We start from the raw sequence: 21675 nt of genomic DNA on the forward strand, positions 1-21675 counted from the left end.
TACCTGACATCCTTCCATTTATACCCTCAGCCATTTTAAACCTTCAGCCAATCAGCCAGCATTCTACTGCCCATTCACTCCCCCTTCCTCTTTCATTCTACTTACCATGTATCTTCTAAACAAACAGCATTTACCCTATTTACACTAATACAGGAACATCACAACGGCCCCCTTTTGCCGAAGACTCCGGCTGAAAACCGGAGATCTGGCAACCCTAGATGGTATTCACGGGTGTACATTTTTTCCTACACTCACGTTATGTGTAAAATGGCCCCACATTCTGGCTATTCGAGGCCATGGGATTAACTTTCATCTGCGGTGGCCATGTTTCCTCTTTGGGTAAAATTTGGTAAAAAATAAACAATTGTAGTCACACGTCAATACTGTATACATAGATGAACAATGGCCACTTCTACAAATAAAGCCTATCTTCAATGTCTGTGCTATGATTTTCAGCACAATACATTCAAAAACTAAAAAAAAAAAGGGATGGGAGTACAGAATGGTCAAATTACATTTCTAAGGGGAAAAGAGCAAGTTTGGTCCCGCATGTTAGATTTCTGAAAGAAAAGCAACAGTATATTTAATATTCACACTTCCATCCTAAACCTGTCTTCTGTGGAGTGTAAATTCTATTGATTTTTATGGAATTAGCATCTTTAGAGGTCCTCCGTGGCGCAGAGTGGTAAGCGGCGGTAACGCAGCCGAAGCTCTGCTCACGGCCGGAGTTCGATTCCAACAGAAGAAGGAAGTCGAATCTCCGGTAAAAGGGGTCGAGGTCCACTCAGCCTTCCATCCATCCGTGGTCAGTAACATGAGTACCCGGCATATGCTGGGGGATAAAGAAAGGCCGGGGAAGGAACTGGCAATCCCACCCCATATATACGGTCTGCCTAGTAAACGTTGCAAGACGTCACCCTAAGAGTCGGAAACGACTCACACTATAAGTGCAGGGACACCTTTACTTTTAGCATGTTTAGAATTGCAGACTTATTTTAACATGAAGTTTGTTATTCAGTTATTTGTATATAGAATTGTTTATTTGTATCACAAATCAAAACAAGCTTTATTGAGATTATTTTTTAAATAAAACTATATACAATGTATGCAAATTTAGAATGCATATGCAAATTTATGCCAGGAGACCACAATAAATGTTGCCCCATTATCTAAAAAAGGTTAAAATAAAATAAAATGAATTTATGCAAATCTGAAAATTTGCAAAACCTAAATAAAGTATATATGAATAAAACAAACTTCAGTTTCTGGATCTCCCTGCAAAGAAGATACAGCATTTTCTCTTACGAATGTCCCCCCTTTCCAGTTACTGTAGAGAAAAAAAATGCAGTCTTCAAAGTTGTATATTTATCCTGTTCACCCAGTAGATATATTACAGATTCATGGACAGAGTCTTCATTTATATGTAAACAGTGCCTTTCCTTCATGGGCACTTCCAGACAACCTGTTTACTGAGCACTCATCCTAATTTTTTGGCAGGGACAATGACTATTTAATGCACATTTATTCTGATTTGTTTGTGAGAAGATAAGATGAAGTTGTATCAAAGCAATGTTATTCCATGGTTTCCAGTGCATTTTCCAGTCACTTTTCTTATTGCAAAGAGTCTGATCTTGTGGGGTAGGGGGTCTGTTGTGCAATGCCTTGCAATTAACTCTAATTGTGTGACATGAATTTGCCAGTATGTGACTGAATCTCATCTGAAAATAGTGACAGTCTGGCAGTGTCCCATGAAACCACAGAGGTCAAGCAATTCTGGTTGCGAGTGCAGTAAGCCACCTGCATAAGAGGGGGCATTTGTTCCCTCACCCTTCTGGAGCTGCATATGCATAAAAAATAAAAGATACTGCTAACTCTGATACATACTCTCTTATTCAAATTTTATTTGAGAAGAAAACATACATTATAACAGCAAACAATATAAACATTAGTTACAAAGTCTGTGAGTTATATTCATACAATTAGTCTATCCTCAAAACCCATAATAGTAAAGGACAAGTTGTCATTGAAAAACATTTGACATATCTAAATGACAGAATCTCACCTCAAATGATATTTGAGAGAGACTGGGAATTGAAGTTCATTAGGATGCAAATTTACATAAAATAGAGAAGGGAAGTATTCTTCTAGAAAGCTATCATGTTTTATTTCTGAGCGGTGTGGCTTTCTTCATAGTTAATGTGTGCTGCATTAAATACAAATAAGCTTGAGATTGTTATAGTATACCTTATACCAAAGAAGATCATCATGACAAACAAGTATAAAAGTATTAGTATGAGAAAGTGGGATTCTACTGTGGATTAAGACGTTTACTGTGCAATCCTATACATGTCTTCTCAGAACTAAACCCCATCAAATTTAATGGGACTTACTCCCAGGTAAGTATGTATTCTATAAGACTGCAGTTTCAATAATGGAAACTATTAGTCAGCCAATAGAGTTTCTTCCTGCTTAAAGTTCCATGCGGAAAGTCAGAGATGTTCCTGCCATGTTCTTCTTATACTCTGCATCAAATTTCTCATTTTGTGCCACAGTAAAATGGTTTTTCCAGTCTCCAACAGCTCCTAGACCAGGGAAAACCAAAAATAGAGAATTAACCATCACCTGAAAGAACTCTTCAGTTTCACTTAAGACTTTGAAATATACTATTCTTATGCCACTAATTTTGAAGATATGACCCATGAGACAAATTGGCATAAAATTTGCATATGCTAGTTTATACATATATATGCAAATTTAGACCAGATTTCAGAGGGGAGAAAACACACATTTTGGCTCTTGCTGTCAGGAATTACTTTGAGCTATGATGCCAACAGGATTTTCTGAGTGCATTGGATATAGATTGGGCCTTCACTGCATCCACGATCTGTTGGCAAGAACTCCTGCTTATGTACATATTAAAACTAAAGCAAGTCTAACATGACTTTTCTCCCTCTCTCACGTACAGTTCCCCATCCCATCTAGCTACTATTGCATGTGCTTACTAGTCTCTTGCCACCATTCAATACCATTCACACACAATATCCAGCAAACACAGACCAGCACACAACTGGAAAGCAAATTAAGATGGCAGGAGGCTGTGGTTTCAATAGCACTGCACTTTGCAATGCTCCCAGCCACCCTGTAAGCAAAGGTTTGAAAAGCTTTTAAAAGGAGAAGGGGAAAGAGATTAGGGTAGCACAAAAATATCCTGGGGCTTGGGCCTCCTGGGCCACCCCCTAACGACACTCCTGATGAAAAACAATGACAACAAAATACTGTAGCACCTTTTCTCATGAACGGGGAGACTGAATGGTCCATTATCTCCCGAGGCAAAAAGGTGTAGTTTGCCATGGGATTATCTTTCATGACTTCAAATTGTGTGCAATAGATGATCTTATCTAGAACCTCCTTTTCCAAGTTCTTCTCCAGGAACGTCAGTATCTTCTGAATTTCACGCCTTGGATTCTGCGAGGGAAAAATGAAAACAAGCACTTAAGAGAACCAGGAGTAGGAAAAGAAATGAATAATTAATCGACAGTGCAATCCTATAGATATTTGCTCAGAAGTAAGTCCTATTAGAGAGCCAGTGTGACGTAGTGGTTAAGGTGCTGGGCTACAACCTGGGAGACCAGGGTTCGAATCCCCACACAGCCATGAAGCTCACTGCGTGACCTTGGGCCAGTCGCTGCCTCTCAGCCTCAGAGGAAGGCAATGGTAAACCCCCTCTGAATACCGCTTACCATGATAACCCTATTCATAGGGTCGCCATAAATCGGGATCGACTTGAAGGCAGTCCATTTCCATTTAAGTCCTATTAAATTCAAAGGGGCTAACTCTCGGGTAAGTGGATGAAGGATTGTGGTTTGAGTGAACAAAAAACAATCTGGGCAGTTAAACTGCTTTTGAACAGTATAAACAGAGAATGTTTTCTCCTTCTCTCATACTACTAGAACAGTCACTCACTGAAGCCGATTAGCACAAGAAGGCTCAGCACAGACAAAAGAAAGTAGTTTTTCAGGCAATGCATAACAAAAGTGTACAGTTCACTTCCACCAGATGGTCACTAATTTAGATGAAATCAAAAAGGATTAGAAAATTTCAAGAAGGATAAGAGTATCACTGCCTAAATTGAACTTCTATTACAGAGACTGTATACCTCTGAATAATTCCTTCATTGTCTGACAGTGAGCATTCGGAGGAACTTGCTGGCTACATTTGGCAACATAATGCTGGGCTAAGTGGACTTTGGTTTGATGTAGGGTGGCCAAGTGTCCTGCTTTACAGATGACAGTCCTGTATTTAAAGAAGTCCTCTGTTTGAGAGGTCAGGAAACTGGCGCTCCAGATGTTGCTGGACTCCAACTCCCATAATTTTTAACCAACATGGCCAGTGGTCAGGGATGATGGGAGTTGGACTTCAACAACATCTGGAGAGCTACAGATTCCCCATCCCTTGTCTTTTTGAAAGGCTCTCCAGTACAAGTCTGGTTTGAAGATAAAGAGCCATATGAAGGGTCCTTAAAATTGCCCATCAAGAGTTAGTATGTGGTCAGCAAATTGAGCAGGAACACAGGCCATAGCCTTCCTCATTCCAGCAAGATGGACTGTACTTCTTTTTAAAGTATAGTAATTATTTTTAAATTTGCATTTGTACATCTAAAGCAACACATGCACATGTTACACAAATCTGTGTCCTTTGACACAGCATTAAGTGGCCACCCTAGTTTGATGCAGTAAGGCAATCCTTATGTTCTTATGCTGTTATCTGGAGGATAGATAAGGTAGAGGTCAAGTTGTCATTAGCAAAATATTTCTATGGAGCATCTTCCAAATATTCTGCTTGGCAACAGCAAAGCACAAAGCAGGTGGGCAGGCCATTCTATCAGCCAGTTTAAATGATATACTTGGCTTTAAATTAGTTGAGTCCCATTGAGCTCAATGAGATATTAACTGTTAGGTTAAATCCCTGTAACTTAGCTTTAACTGATTTGTTGTCAGCAGCCTAAAAAGCAGAAAACTCACCTCTTTTATATCTTCATAGAAGAGGTAAAGAATACGGTATTTATTTTTAGCCTCCCACCAACCTTTTACATGATCGTACCAGGAGCCCCAGAGCACTAAAGGATAAAAATGAAGGAGAAAGCAGTTTTATACTGCTGGTTAAACTTCAGACAAAGTTATATGTTGCCAAGCAGCAGATTTTCAAAATATATGTAGGCTTGTCCATGACAGAAGAAAAATCACCAAGGCCAAACAGTTCCATGACTATGATTGCAAGAAAGGCAAATAAGTAAGTAAGTAAGTAAGTAAGTAAGTAAGTAAGTAAGTAAGTAAGTAAGTAAGTAAGTAAATAAATAAATAAATAAATAGTTTATTTCCAGATCATGATTAGACAACACCAGTTCAGGAGATTAAGCTGTATGACAGCTGTGATCAGAGTTTGTTATGATGGAGTAACTGACAAATCACACCAGTTAATAAGCTCAAGTTTGGCACTTTCCCCCTAAATAAAAAATATAATTGCCTCAACTTCAAGGTTGCAGCAAAAGGGACCGGGGATGCATTTCTTCTGGAATGAAGGATAGGTAAGAGACTTCCTAAACAGGCTGCCTTCTGCTCCACTCATCCCAGCTTTCTGACTTGACTCATAAATCAACCCCATCCAAGACAGATTGAACTTTTAGTCCCAGATCAGAAGTTGTACTTATGTGGAGCAGCAGCTACATTTTGTGTGGATTAAGCTTGTTTGTTTGGCTCCATCTAACAGTGCTTGGAAAAGAGTTTTCAATTTCCCAGTATCAATGCAAAGATTAGTTACTTGAATTTAAAATAGATACATTACTGAATACTTTTTTAAAGTAGAAAACATGTCATAAAACCTTTTCCAGTTGTGTATTTCTCAAAAAATTCCTCCCATGTTCCTGGCTCAGGCAACATTAGATTCATTCTGTGGAAGTGATAATAAGATACTAGATTGTCTTTAGCATTTCTTGCCACGTAGATGATCTGGGTTGGGTGCAGAAATGAGAAGATACATTATACATCACCAGTGAAGAATGTGGCAAGTGAGAAGTTTTCCTGCCTCTCTTATAATATTAGAACCTAGGGCCATCCAAATAAGCTGAATATTGGAAGGTTCAGAACAGACAAAAAGTACTTCACACAGCACATAGTTAAACTATGGAATTTGCTCACACAAGACGTTGTGACGGTCACTGACTTGGATGGCTTTAAAATGGGATTTGACAAATTCATGGAGGCTATGGATATCAGTGGCTACTTGTCTGATGGGTATGTACTACCTCCTCTGCCAGATGCAATAGGTCTCTGAATACCAGTCTCATATCCTGCTTCTGGGTTTTCCATAGGCATTTGGTTGGCCACTATGAGAACAACAGGCTCAACAAGATGGCCAGGGATCTTCTTATGTTCTTAAGCATGAAATACATAGTTTTGGCAGTATTTGTTTCATGTTCTTTTATATAGCTCTGAAATATAGAAAATATTTTTCTCTTTGGGGCTGGCCGTACTAGAAGATGATTAGATGAATTTAAATGATAATAATGGTGTACAGTTGGGATTATTATTATTATTATTATTATTATTATTATTTATTAGATTTGTTAGTTACTTGTTACCTGAAGGTGTCCAGGAGATTTACAACATTGTTAAAAACACAATTATATCATCCCATAAAAACAAAACAACCTCCATAAGAGCCACAGGATGCCTAGTTATCATCTGAGGGATTCCTTACGGCCTTGTGATTGATGTTTTAATCAGGAACAGGTTAATGAACAAGTAGTTTTGCTATAGATTATCTTGATGGCTCTGGGAGGTGGTCAAGGACTCTACTTTTGTTAAGGAGATGTTTCTCTATGAATGGGCTTTTCTGGGATTCAGGGCTTAGCTTCCCCTTTCCTGTGGGAGTTGATGTCATCAAGGTGTCTGTGTATGTGAAAGAGGACAATAGATTAGAGTCCTGAGACTGAAAGGGACACAGTTATGGCATTTGGTAGCCCCTATGAGAAAACCTATTGGGGAAGCAGGATCTGTTGGAGTGTCAGTGCTGTGAACTCCCATCTTATGCTCAGCCTGTATATGTGTCTGTAAATAAATCCTTACATCACAGAAACACCACCAGTCTCCAGTACTTCATTAAAAGGAAACCAACTCCAGGGCATACACTGGAACCCTTGAAAACTCTCAGAAACTGGGGTGTAGGTAACAATATTATAGAAATCTGCCAGTATCTTATTTGGATGCAGTTCTACTCCAAATAAAATATCTGTTTATTCATTCATTATATTTATACTCTGCCTTTCCTCCAAAGAGCTCAAAGAGGCATCCATGGCTTTCCCTCCATTTTATCCATACCATAGCACCATGGAGGTTAGTTAGGCTGAGTTACAGTGACTGGCTGAAGGTCACCCAGTACGTTTCATGGCTGTGTGAGAAATCTGAACCCAGATCTCCCCAGTCCTACTCTGACACTAACCACTACACCATAATGGTTTCCAAGCTTCCTGCCCAGTGCCCAATCCATTACCTTACAGTTTTGCTCCCAAAATGATGGAGGCACCAATTGTACAGGAAGATGAGTTTTCAGTGTTCTTGGTGAGGGCATTGCTTCAGCTCCTTCCAGGCCTGAGGAACAACAGTATGCTTTCACATTCTTTGATACCATGTCATAGGGCTGTGGAGCAGACTTTCCAAGACACATGTGCAATGGTAATGTGTTGCTAGATCTTATTCTAGTGAAAATCACACATATTTATCTCCTTTTAGTCTCCTTTGGACTTTGCCTTCAGGGACATTGATAAATATCTCATGTCTTCATCTAGTCTCAGAAAGTTGCCTGTAACATTCAGAGTCATCCCAGCCATTGATTACTTTGTGACTAATGTGATCTTCCTCCTAGGATAATTTGTTCAGTGGTTTTCTATTTTTATACTTTTATTTATGCTTTTGTTCTATTTGATATGTATTTCTAGTAGATTTTGTTCTTTGAACAAAATGTTTAAACCAAAACAACAACTACTAGATATAGGGCTTTGGAGAGGAGAAAGAATGTTTTTTTGTTTATTTTCCTTCTGAGTGGCAAGACATGAGAAGAAAATAAGCATGGACTTCCTAATAGTCTTTTTCTGTCACACATTTTACAGAATGAAAAATGATGTTTCAGCAAATAATCACGGATCACACTAGCTAGCCACGCCATTTTGTTGAGGAACACTTTCATCATATGGACTTTACTTTGAATTTCTTAGCAATATTTTATCTGATAACTATTGGGAAGATGGCCTGCAGATCTGGTGCTTACCAGTGGGCAAAGTCTTGTGTATTACCCATTCAATAAAAGGTTGACGCTCATAAGTGGAAGCACGTTTACATTTCTCAATGTCACCATCGCATTGGATCATGTCTACAATCTCCTGTGTCCATGTTGTACCTGATAATATAAAAAACAAAAGAAGAGTTTTGTCTTGTGGTTCCTTAAAGACAAACAAGGTTTACTAGGACATAAGCTTTCATGGACCAGAGCCGAGCTAATCAGAAAATATTAGAGGCCACATTATACATGTCTCCCATCTAAAAACAATGGATTGTTAGCAAAATACTGCTCTGATTATATCCTAGCAAACAAGAAACATTGCTTCTAAAGAAATATAAATCTGGAGGCATCAAGGATATATTTTTCAGTTGAGAGTTCAAATGCATGAGGAGTATAGAGATACATTATTCATTAAGAGAGGATTTTAAAATACAATATAAACAATCCACCAGAAAATCCTAACCCCCTTGAAAATATTCCTGGGTCATTTTGAGCAAGATAGTTTCCTGGTGGCTTGCATCCAATCTTGGCAAAGATCTAGTGGGAACTACAAGCAGTCTTGGGTCACATTACAGGCCTGGTAAGGTAAAGATGCCAAGGTATGATCATTATCTTCCCTGCTTACATACTCACCTGCTTTTGCATAGGTTGCTATGAGCAGGTCATCGGGCTTGGCTTGGAACGCCCAGATTTTATCCCATGTGTCACAGATTTCCTTTGTGAGAGGAATCCCCTCCACCTCACCAACTTCATATCGTGTCACATCCCAGTCCACCTTCAGTTCTTTCATCTTCTGATCGCCTTTAAAGAAGAATTCAAAATTACAGTTGGGCCTGAGATAGGAACCAGCCCAATGAGTACAGAAGTGGTAGCTGGCACCTCTAAGAAATGTGGCTACTTCCAGTCCCCTCACTTAAGCCTCTCGCATAAGACCTGTCCTCCATCCCTATAATTAGCCACTCATGCCACATCTTTCTGTAGCTCCACCCCTTGAAAGCTCCTCCTACTTGTTACACATCTGTTCTTCACATCAAAGCCCCATTTGCCATCTACAACAGTTAAGTGGGGCTCCATGTTCAGAGGAAATATACTTCTGAACAGAGCTTGGAAAAGTTACTTTTTTAAACTACAAATCCCATCAGCCCCAGCCAGCATGGCCACTGGATTGGGCTGATGGGAGCTGTAGTTCAAAAAAGTAACTTTTCCAAGCTCTGCTTCTGAATACCAGATGCTGGAGACAAACTGTAGTCATGCTGTTGCCTTCATGCTTTGCTTGAGGAATTTGAGTGGCTACTTTGGGAACAAGAGCACTATGCTAGATTAAGACACACATGGCATCCCTGAGGCCACAAACTGAGTACAAGGCCAAGGGGGGGGGATCTGAGTCCCTAATGCTCCTACATTGTTGCTGAAATATAACATCAATTTTACATAATTTTATTTATTTACTTCATTTATACCCCACTTTTCCTCCAAGGGGCTCAAGGTGGCATACATGGTTCTCCTCCCTCACCATTTTATCCACACAACAACCCTGTGAAGTGGGTTAGGCTGAGAGACTGTGACTGGCCCAAGATCACCCAGCAAGCTTCATAGCTGAGTGAGGAGTTGAACCCTGGTCTCCCAGGTCCTAGTCTGACACTCCAATCATTACACCACACTGGCTTTCCAGAATGATGCTGCTGAGGATCAAGTAATTGCCCAAGACCACACAAACTAAATTCAGGCCATGCTTGGGGCCTGAGCCCCAAACATCCACTGCCACAATCAATTCATCTGTAATTAATTTATCCCAGAAAGGTGGATGTTCAGTGAACAACATGTAAAGGGCATGTGTTGTCCAATCAGAAGCCACTCACTGCATCCAGAATCATCCTGTCTACACACCCTTCTTTCAATATCCCATTGCAGACAGCCATGAGGTGCTCAATGAGTTTCCATAAGGGCTTGAATGGCAACCCTTTGGTTATGCCCCTTCCTGCGTAGGAACACCGCTGGAGACTTCATTCAGTATGTTATCTGGGGGGAGGACTGTGATGTTCCTGCTTATAGTGTAAATATGGTAAGTGCTGTTTATATAGAAGACATATGGTAAGTGGAGTGAAAGAGGAGGGGGGAGTACATGAGCAGTAGAATGCTGGATGATTGGCTGAGCGTTTGAATGGCTGGGAGTATAAATGGAAGAATGACAGTTGAGTCTGGGTGGATGTTGGGAGTGTGGAGAAAGAGGTGTTTGAGGGTGGAGGTCAGGAGTGTGGAGAAAGAGGGAGTTGGAGTTCTGATTAATAATAAGTCAAGTACAAAACAGGAATAGATGAAACCACACGCTTGTGAAACATTCTAAAACTAATCTTGTTATTTCTGATATTTAATAAATACTTATTTGGTTTACCAAAGGCCTGATCCTTGGCTGGGGGATATACATACCAGAAGGGAGGGCAAGGTAATTACCAAGGCTGAACAGAAACAGTATCTAATGGTGGCAGCGGTGAAGGGAGGAATAATAACAATTCAAGTATCCAGAGCAACCCAGAGTTGTATGCGTTATCTATAAAGATACAAGGGGGTTGGGAACAGCATAAGCACGCAGTCACAAAAGTAACCAGCTAGAGAGAGACTCAGGCAAAGTCTCTGGGTGTATTGGTTATAGGACGTGACTGGTGGTGCTGCCTAGCAGGGGGATCTAGCGAGATCTGTGCTAGAGCGGAGTGAGAAACCATATAAAGGATGGTCCGGACTGGTGGTATCCCTGATGGTGCCTAGTGAAAGGCAGTAGCCACAAGCAGGTGGGAACCTGACAGGGAGAACCAGGGAAGGATGTCACAAGGACACACAGGAAAAATCAAGGCACATTGGTTTGTACTGTATTTTATTTTTTGCTTTCAAAATGGTGGTTCAGCGCATTAAGCACTTAACGTGATGGAGAATGTGAAAGCTTGCACACTATCTGAGACATTTTGGTTGGCCTAATAAATGTATTTCCCTACTGTGCATATTTGACTTTGTTTCCTTATGGGCCAACACAGTTACCTTTGTTTGTTAAATGAGGTACTATTGTACAGCAGTTACTTTATTCACACCACTGTATATATAAAGGTCATAATGGGATGGATGTGGCTTATGATTAATATGGAAGAAATCTTGACAGCTAAAAACATATCCAAATGGAATAAAAACATCTGGACTCCAAGCACAGACCTACACTTAGTTCAGGGTGAGGAACTTGTGGCCCTCCTGATGGACTGCAACTCTCATCCGTGACCATTAGCCATGCCAGCTGGGACTGATGGGAATCTTGAGGGTCACTGGTTCTCCATCTCTGACTTAGTCCAAAACACTAATACATACTTTAAGATAAATGCACACTTTAGTGGCATGAAGAATTTATGATAATATTTTGGCCTCAAAACATAAGGCTGAAAAAGTCCAAATGATGCAGCAAACTGTCTGCATTGAAATAAATGAAATTATTTAATAAGTTCATCCTATCCACTTTTATGGGAGAAATTTAAACTGAAATACTGCCTGGTAATGGTTTTTCTGCTGTGTTTTAAAACAACTCTACCCTCTGTTGGCCATACCTTACTTCCCCACTGCTGACTTCATATCTTTCAGGACCACCCACAGCAAAGCACTGGGCCAATCACTGTTTCTGCCTGAGCCTACAGCAAAATGTGTCCATTGGCCACACTTGGAGGGGCAATGGGTTGACCTATCAATCAGTTACTAAATCTGTCTGAAGATGAATTAAAAAAAACTTCACTAGAGCTGATCTGACCAGGTTTTAACAAGGGGCAGAGTTTGACTAGCATCATGCGCCCCCATTTTCAGAAAACAGGTGGAGGCACACTGGAACCATAACAACAGTAAGTGTGTCTCTACCCACTGGGATCATTTTACTTGCTTGCACTCTCTGCTATATGCATGTTGAACATCTTCAATCTATTACTACCCCAAAAGCACAACACATTTATAAGGTGCTGCATTAGGCTCCCAAATGTTCCCCACAGCACCTCACTATCAAGCACAGTTTTTAAAAGTCAACATTTTCAACTACAATCGGGACCAGAGAGCTGTATCCAATGCTGCAGCTCCCTTGATGTAACAGGTTTCCGTGAGAGCTATGGAACGTCCTCTCCTCTCCCCTCCAGCCTCCTGTTGGGGAACCCTCTGGAGCAGATTTTGGGGGACATGCAGAGGGAAGAGAGAAATGGAAGACCTGCTGTGTGAGTGTAACTCTGCTTGCGCAGCATTGGATACAACCCTGAGTGAAATCTAATTATCCATTCATTTCTGAATGCCAGCTTTATAGAATAATGCCTCATTATATACTCTCAGCCACAGCAATTTCCTCAGCCAGGCTTAAGCCTGCGGGTTCTTCTCAGGTCCTTTGTAGGATATCTTTAGACATAATGGACCAGTCATGAGGAGACGGAAGCCCTTGTATGGCCCCCGTCTCCCGTGGCTTTTGAGAAATAGTGTAAAAAAAGTGAGTTATTTTTTGTTGGCCACCCTGCTCCTTGGATGCTTCAACAACTGCCTGTTGTTGTTGTTGTACGTGAGGTATTGCCTGTTCCTTCTTCCCCCTCTTGGAGTTTCGTAAAGGTAAGCTGTCATGGGGGGGGGAAATCCCTGGACTTTCCTCGCTCTCCTTGTCAAAGCCATTTTGTGTGTGTACTTTATATCACCCTCATGGCCCTAGGTAGTAGACCTCAACGTAAGAGGTTACTCTTCCTCTACAGTCAACTCAGGAGGACAGCTGTGTAGGTTATACATTTCTTTTGGTTTCTTATCTAACGGCCAAGTTAGTAATTAGAAACACATATCTAGCATGCCTGGCCGGCAGACAAACCGATAAGATAGTTTCAAGGCTGTATACTAATTGCCTATACCGATTGGCCGGAAGGGATGCTTGAAGTTTTCAGCTATAGATAAAACTTTAAACTGTTCGTTTGAAGAAAGACCAGCCTTCTAAACTTGTGCAAAATAATGAGCTATTTGGGAAGAAAATCACCGGCAAGCAGGGAGAAGCGTAGAAACTCACCCGTCACCATTAAACACCCAACCGGAAGTCTGCCTCATATAATTTTCCAACCAGTTAGACCAAAATACAGAAAGTTTCTGATAGTGTTGGATATAGAACATGGTTGGTTTTCCCACAGGACTCATCACATCCACACCATACATTTAAAGCATATGGCTTCCCCCAAAGAATCCTGGGAACTGTAGTTTACCCCTTGAAAATGGAAATGGACTGCCTTCAAGTTGATCCTGACTTATGGCTACCCTATATATAAGGTTTTCATGGTAAGCAGTATTCAGAGGGGGTTTACCATTGTCTCCCTCTGAGGCTAGTCCTCCCCAGCTGGCTAGCGCCTGCTCAGCTTGCCACAGCTGCACAAGCCAGTCCCTTCCTTGTCTACAACTGCCCGCAACTGCCAGCTGGGGGCCAACTGGGCTCCTTGGGACTATGCTGCTTGCCCACAACTGCACAGGTGGCAGGGCACATAGCCCCTGAGCCACTCACTGTGGGGGGATCTTTAGCTGGCCCTTGACACCCAGGAGACATGAGCGGGGATTTGAACTCACAGACTCTGGACTCCCAGCCAGGCTCTCCTCTCCACTGTGCTGTACCAGCTGTTACGGAGCTACAATTCCCAGCACCCTAACAAACTATAGTTCCAAAGATTCTTTGGGGAAAGCCATGTGCTTTAAATGTGGACTGTTTGTCCTGATGTCCAGTATTGTCTGATCTGACTGGTGGCAGCCCTCCAGAGTCAAAGGCTGTGGTCCTTCCCATAATCTGCTGCTGAAGCCTTTTAACTGGAAATGCCAGGGATTGAACTTGGGACCTTCTGAATGCAAAACATATGCTTGGACACAGAGCAATGACCACTCATCATAAATTCTCACAACACAAACTGAAAGGGGGGGATCCTTAAATACCTTGTCCACTTTCCTCTCAGTTGAATGTCTTGACCCTGTGAAGGAGATGCAGTCTTCTCAGTGCAAGGTATTAGTCTCTGAATGGAATCCAGGTCCTTGGAAACTGCCTGCTGGTAGCATAAGTGTGGGACGGAATATCCAGCAAGGAAATTAGACACAGGAGTAATGTGCAGAATTGAACAGAACTTAAATTTCTCTTGAGAATGTGGAAATAATAGGAGGTGGTGCAGGAGGTGGGAAGAAGGTGGTTCACAAGGAGCCAATGACAAAAGAGGTGTCTTATGCCCAGTGGCTGCTGGTGGACTTTGGACTTGGTAGGGTCCCAGCATCAATGATCAGACTAGGGAGAGGGACCTCTTTGCCATAGCTACAATTTTGAATAAGGATTGGCTGAGCGGTGCAGAGACCTGATTGGCCAGAAAACAAGAAGATGATTGGCTAGAGAACAGTAGGCTGACATAATTTTTTGCAGAGCTGCTTTGAATTATAAAAGAAGTATAAAATGTATATGAAACAAGAAAGAGTGTGTGGCTTTGCAATTTTGGTGGGAAATTTTTAAAAAAATTGTTTGACTTTCTCGTTGGGAGGGCTACTCCACAGTGGAACCAACTTGTGCCATAGCTTTTTACACATTGCTGTTTTTCTAATTTTCCTCTGTTAATGTCCAAAATGCCCCAAACTGAAATAATTTCCTCAGATAGTGACTTTAGAATCTCCCTAGTTTCTTGCCAATATTGCATTTCAAATTGAATTTTCCCTTGCTTCTTGCTAATAGTGCATTTTAAATTAACCTTCATCTTAATCATATATACTCATCTTGAACCTATATACTATTAACTAAAGGCTGCAATTCTAAATCTACTTAACAGGCAGTTAGGGCATGATGTAGCAAAAGTCAAGCACTGCAGTACAATCCTAACCAATATTTATTCAGACATTCCACTTATGTTAAATGGTCTGTACTTCCTAATAAGGCAGTTATCATGTTGCACTGATTTCAGAAAGGGAGATTTAAGCACATGCTGGATTTGCCCTGTGAAATTAAGCAATTTAAAAATGCTTATCTTTGTCTGGATTGTGCTGTAAACCACACTGAGTGTAACCTCCTTCTGAGTTAACATGCTTATTATTAGGTTGAAAATGTGATTTTTCTGAGACTTTCTTCCAAGTAAACATGCATATGATCAGAGTATTAACCTCAGAATTTAGATTTGCTCTAATTTTTACTGAGAGTGAAACCCTTATGTTATATCAATCAGTCAATCAATCAATCATTTATTACGGTCAAAGGGCTCATCCAGACGACTGCAAAATGTGTGACACGCCCGCTATGTGTCTTCATTATTTTTCGGTCATCCAAATGACGTCTTGTGCTATTACGCATTTTCGCAGGTTAAATCCGCTCCTTACAATACTGGAAAAAATGCGATGTGCTGTTTAAAATCGGGAATCATCTGCTGTGCCTTCAGGAGGTAGGATGCAATACCGCGGACTTTACAGCTGATGGGTGGTTCTTGGGCATTTCCCCTTGCCCCTTCTCCTCATTCCAGCCAATCACGTATCTGCACTTTTGCGCATGTACGAGAATAAGCCTGGGAAAATTGAACCAATCATCGCAATGGTGGGGTGTTGGGGGGGGTCTGCAACTACTGCACAGATGCATTTTATTTTTTGCCAGCCTGCAAACTGGGCGGCCGCTCTGGGTGAGATCTGCAATGCACAGCAAGCTAGAAAGGGGCTGCTGGTCGGTTTCACGCCTACCTCCAGAAAACTTTGTCAATTTCATTCTACTAGCTGGGGTTTTTGTTTCAAATCATTTAGCTGCGGGAAGGAAAGGGAGAAGGAAGGGTGTGTGACACATTTCTTGTTTTTTTGGAGAAATAAGTGCAATTGCCAGCATGTGTATCTCCTTAAATATCCATAAAGGCAGAAAAGCATACATTTCATAAAGGCAGAAAAGCATACATAAGCATAATATCGCAAATACAAACAAGAAAGGAAGCAGGCTTCAAATGGGTAGACCTGGTGGCCTGGTCTACCCATTGAAATGCATAGACTTTCCGGACGCCAGGTCTACCCATTGAAATGCCAGATCTACTCACTGAACTGCATTGGCAATTGTGACTCCAGGTCTACCCATTGAGAAGCATGGGCTTTTCTGCTCCCAGTTCTACCCGTTGAAATGGGCATTCCCTGCCCTGCATATGAGTGGTTTGCTACAGCGTTCTCGCTGCCTGGAACCATAGAGACTGGAGAACCATAGAGCAAGAAACGTGTCACCCCCCCTCCTTCTCCCTTTCTTTCCTGCGGCGAAATGATTTGAAACAAAACCCCCAGCCAGTAGAATGAAATTGACAAAGCTTTCCAGAGGCCGGCGTGAAACCGACCAGCAGCCCCTTTCTTGTTTGTATTTGCAATATTACGCTTAAACGAATGTATGCTTTTCTGCCTTTATGGATATAGGCTGGACAGCTATCTGTGGGAGATGCTCTAGCTGTGGATTTCCTGCTGTGAGCAGGGGGTTGGACTCGATGGCCTACAAGGCCCCTTCCAACTCTATGATTCTATGATTCTATGATTCTGTTTAAGGAGATACACACGCTGGCAATTGCACTTATTTCTCCAAAAATCCAAGAAACGTGTCACCCCCCTCCTGCTCCCTTTCCTTCCCGCGGCAAAATGATTTGAAGCAAAAACCCCAGCGAGTAGAATGAAATTGACAAAGCTTTCCGGAGGCAGGCTGAAACCGACCACCCCCCTCCTTCTCCCTTTCCTTCCGTGGCGAGAACGCCTTTACAGCCATATTGTGCTTCGTTGCAAAGGGGGAGAGGAGCATATGTCATTTTTTTGCTGTCCAATTAGTTGATAGGGGGAGATTTTAGAGGCGGAGCTTGGAAAAAGTGAAAAGAATGTAGGGGTCTTACCGCTGCGTGTGCAGGTGCAAAAAAAGCATTTTTTTTAATTGGGAAAAGGCAAAGTGAGGACTATCAGATGACAAATCGAATATGGAAACCATGGATTATCCCGCTCCGTTTGGATAAGCCCAAAGACCAGCACTATAAAATATTAAAACTATAAAAACGTATCAGCATTATACAGAGAAAGAAACAAATGGCTGCAACATAAGACAATATGAGTCTAATGGTGCCAAATAAATACCCCAGTGGGCAAAAAGCCCCCAAAAGGTTGGCTATTATTTTTATTATTTTTTCATCATCAGCTAATGCACAAATCGTGCCACACTATATGTGACCTGCGGGTTCCAATGTGAGAGTAAATATTCTAAATAAAATCCATCAGACCTCCCTAGGATTTTTTGAAGAATTGAAGTGAAGATCAAGTTGGCAGTCCCAATAAAAAGGACAATACAGCAGCACATGAGCCACAGTTTCCAGGTTACGTGGTATGGAGCTAAGGGGCTTGGTGCTAATTTTAAATGAGATTTTTCTTTCCTTTAGGGTTTTAAAGAATGGAAGAAAGGCAGATTGGCTCAGTGATGTCTGACTTTGTTGGCCATATGAAAGCAATCAACCATGAATCACTACCAAAGTTTGAACGTTTGAAGAAAACACTATGCTGGCTTTAATTTGGATCAGTTTATATACTTTTATATTCATTAACACACTTTGAAGTTACATAGGCTAATATGCTATGCACACTTACTTGGGAATAAAGTCCCACTGAAAACAGGGGAGTTTGCTTCTGAGTAAACATGTGTTGGGTTGCACTGAAAACTAATTAAAATAACAAAGTTTTGCCCCTGTGCAGAGAGACAGAGCTATTTATTTTATTTATTTATTAATTAAACTTATATACCGCCAGACTAGCAATAGCTCTCTGGGCGGTGAACATCAAAAAATACAATAAAATTACACAATCTCATAAAACAGAGTATATAAAAACTGTACAAACTGAAATCAGATTACAACTATTTAAAATTAAATTAACTTAAATTAAAATGCCTCAGAGAAGAAGAAGGTTTTAACTTGGCGCCGAAAAGATGCTAGTGTCGGCGCCAAGCACACCTCCTCGGGGAGACTATTCCATAGTTCGGGGGCCACCACTATTGACCTATTTAACTTCATTATCAACTTTGTTTTCTCCATCATGCCTTTGTCAACACCTGATCTATAGCTTTATTGTCTAACTCCTTAATCCTTCCTTTAAACTATCCACCCCAGTCATGTACCTTGGACTACTAATCCTCTGTAAATATTTATGCCTTTTCTTACTCATTCTTCTTGCATTTCATGTGATTCTGAACTGTGCTAGCTTCTATAATAACTTCCATGGCTATTGTAGGCAGGATCAGTGAAAATTTCAGGTTTCTAATCTTGCTAACCATGCTCAGAATTGCAGCTGTTCAGCGCAGTCCTGTACACATCCACTCAGAACTAAGTCTCTTTGAACTCAGTGGGACTTACTTTCAGGTAGTAAGTATAGGACTTGTGGATTCAGCAGAGGAGATTTAAACACATGAAAAATCTCATGCTGATGTGACTTCACTGTGAGAAGAAACACAAGGAGGCAGAATGCCAGAAGTTAGTCCCTTCTGCCTGTTTGCCGAAAAGTTACCAAGAGAAAAGTGGAAAAACAAGGGTAAATCATTCAGAGGAAGGTAGCACCCGTATAGCAAGCTCTTCCCAAGGGGGACAAATCCAAGATGGTGCAGATTGGTATTAGGGCACTTCTACATTGCAATTTATTGTGGACTCAGTACTACTCACTGAATGAAAGTTTTGTGCAGTGTCAACATGTCATCCTTGTCAAAATAATGTCCCATATTACTTTCATCTAGATTAACTATTTTCAGGGAAAATCCAATAAATAAAAAACCCTGGAGAAATGGTAAGTACAGATTAAATGGGGAGGGGAAATGGGATGAGGACATCGTTGTGTGACCATTGCAAAAAGCACGCATGCATGAGTATTTTGAGCAAAAGGCACTCACTTTACTGGACTAATTCCCCTAAGATCCTTTTGTTCAGAAATGTATTGGAATTTTCAAATAAATATTGACCTGCACCATTTTGGATTAACCCTCTTTTTTATATTGGTTACCCAACTCTTAATAACAAACAGATTAATTAATATGTGTTCAGAGAACAAAAAAACACTAGTGGAAAATACAATTGGGAAGATATCCAAGGTATGAGGGAAGAAACTGGATAAAAAGCAGAGAGAAAAGTAAGTATGCAGCTCTGTTCAATAGGGCTTGTGTTAATGAAATGCCAGTGAGTACTATACATACAACTGATTTCGCCTCTTAATCTATCTTTCCTGTTTACTTGTCAGTTGACCTCTCCTCACCTGGAGCCTTCAGGAGGATATCCGATCCTTGGTTATTCAACCTCTTTGATAATACTTTAATCTCTAGTTTAAACAGAATGGAAAAGGTGTGTATATAAAAGAAAGGTAATGTTCACTGTGTTTGCTTTTCTTTAGGTCATTGTTGAGGAAAGGTGCATATGCCCCATACCCTGGGAGGGAACCTGACAAACGCTAGATCTACACCACACATTTAAAGGACATTTGACACACATTTAAAGCTCGTGGCTTTCCCCAAAGAATCCTGGGAAATGTAGTTTGGTAAGGGTGCTGGGAATTGTAGTTCTGTGGGGAGTAAACTATATGGTGTGGATGTGACCAATCTTGCCTTCATCCAGCCCTATAGCCAGAGTGGGACAAATGGGTGCACTGGCCTCTCTAGAGTTGTGCTTTGCATCCCCATTATTATTATTATTATTATTATTATTATTATTATTATTATTATTATTAGAGACACATGTTACCAAATTCTTCCAAGCTACACAGCAAGTGGATTGGACTGTGAAAGATCAACCCAAATTGTGTTTGCTTTTTGACAAATTTGTAGGGCATCCTACAAAGAGAGGAGGTCAGGTCTCCTGCTCCCCAGGTGCATTCACTATAGCTGCCCGTTTCCCCTGCTTTTTAAAGTTTGATAGAAATATCTGTGGGCTATAGGTATGTTTTTAAACCACAAGGTTTTTTGCCTGTTAGTAAATATAAACTTACAAACAGACCCAAAGACTATATATATAAAAATCACTATAAACTGGGTAAAACCATTGTGGACTGTAGAATCTTCTGGAGGGCAAATTATTTGCAGGTAAATGCCTCAGATATCAAATTTTCATGAGCAGGAAAGGGATGAGTTGAGGGATTGCCTCGGAATTGATTATGGTATGTATTCCATGTATTCAGTAACTCAGTGTTGTCTTCATAGACATTGCTCCCAAGAACTTGAGGGTTGGATAAGAATTTGACAGAGCTTGGAAGATTACTTTTAAAAAGTGATAAATTACAGTTACAGTTACATGGCCCCAAAAAAGTAGTAATTACGGTTACAATTACAATTGCTCTGAAAGTAACTGATTACTTTACTTTTACTCAAACGTAATTGCTACAATTACATTTTAGTTACTTTAAAAAAATTGCCTACAAGGTGCTGGCCTTGGGTGCTGCACATCTAAGTAGCCTAAAACAACATTAAAAATAAGCACACACACAGAGGGTAGTAGAATATTTTTTTTTATCCATAAGATTAACAGAACAGCATAACAGAATCTCACATCCCCTCACCCCACCCCCAGCAATGATGATACCCCAACACACACATTTTTTGTATATATATATTGCCTCCAGCTCTTTTCTCCTTCCACTCCTGTCAATTTTTAAACAATTGTTTTCTCCATGCCGCCTCGCTCTCCACCTCCTCCCTCGTTGCCTCTTAATCACCTATAGAGCATGAAGGAAGAACAACGCTGCACAGAAGCCCAATTTGAAGCACATGATTTTTATTCACAAATCAGAGGAGCAGAAGACTTCTCCTGCTCCCCCCCCAAGTAATGCACAGAAGTAATGCTGGAAACATTACAATTACTCCTCAAAAGTAATGACGTTACTACTCGTTCTATTACCAGCAAAATGTAATGAAGTTACCCACTCGTCACTCAAAAAAGTAATAAATTACAAGTAATTCATTACTTGTAACTAGTTATTTCCAAGCTCTGGAATTTGATACAAGTCTTGATGTGGCCAGCAACACAGACATACTTTAATTTGAGAAATGAGAATTTGACACGAGCCTCTGCTAGATGAAACTACAGTAGGACACTGTGAGCATCTTCCCAAAGCTAGTGTAATTTATTCCCAAATGTATGCTTTTAAGCACAGGTTGACCTCTGTGGAAGTACAAGAACAACTTGACAGGGATTTTAGCTAGATAGTCAACGAAGAGGCAATAGAGGACAGGCAGTACAAAAGCACAATAAATATAATAGAAACAGACAGAGAAGGACAGACTAGAAAACATTTCATTGACAGACAAAAATTTATGCCACTGATGGTGCTGTTCTGCCTAAAAGCTCTCAT

At 40.7% G+C, this 21675-nt stretch overlaps 1 protein-coding gene across 4 annotated transcripts; it reads right to left on the reverse strand.

Moving 5' to 3' along the window:
* Window positions 1–1920: 1920 nt before the first annotated feature.
* Window positions 1921–14362, reverse strand: LOC133385819 (sulfotransferase 1C1-like). 4 transcript variants are annotated; one of them, XM_061629393.1, is made up of 9 exons: window positions 13379–13503; window positions 10762–10882; window positions 8968–9135; window positions 8323–8451; window positions 7549–7646; window positions 5879–6005; window positions 5022–5116; window positions 3285–3465; window positions 1921–2582 (listed from the first exon to the last, which is right to left on the reverse strand). In XM_061629393.1, the coding sequence occupies exons 3-9, from the start codon at window positions 9122–9124 to the stop codon at window positions 2470–2472; spliced, it is 900 nt and encodes a 299-aa protein (XP_061485377.1). In that variant the 5' UTR covers window positions 9125–9135; window positions 10762–10882; window positions 13379–13503; the 3' UTR covers window positions 1921–2469. The 4 variants fall into 4 exon arrangements, with proteins under 4 accessions (XP_061485377.1, XP_061485379.1, XP_061485376.1 ...); XM_061629395.1 differs by lacking the exons at window positions 10762–10882; window positions 13379–13503 and adding an exon at window positions 14281–14362; XM_061629392.1 differs by lacking the exon at window positions 10762–10882.
* Between the last annotated feature and the right edge of the window lie 7313 nt (window positions 14363–21675).

Source organism: Rhineura floridana, chromosome 5, assembly GCF_030035675.1.
Source record: "Rhineura floridana isolate rRhiFlo1 chromosome 5, rRhiFlo1.hap2, whole genome shotgun sequence".
Taxonomy (NCBI): Eukaryota; Metazoa; Chordata; class Lepidosauria; order Squamata; family Rhineuridae; genus Rhineura; species Rhineura floridana.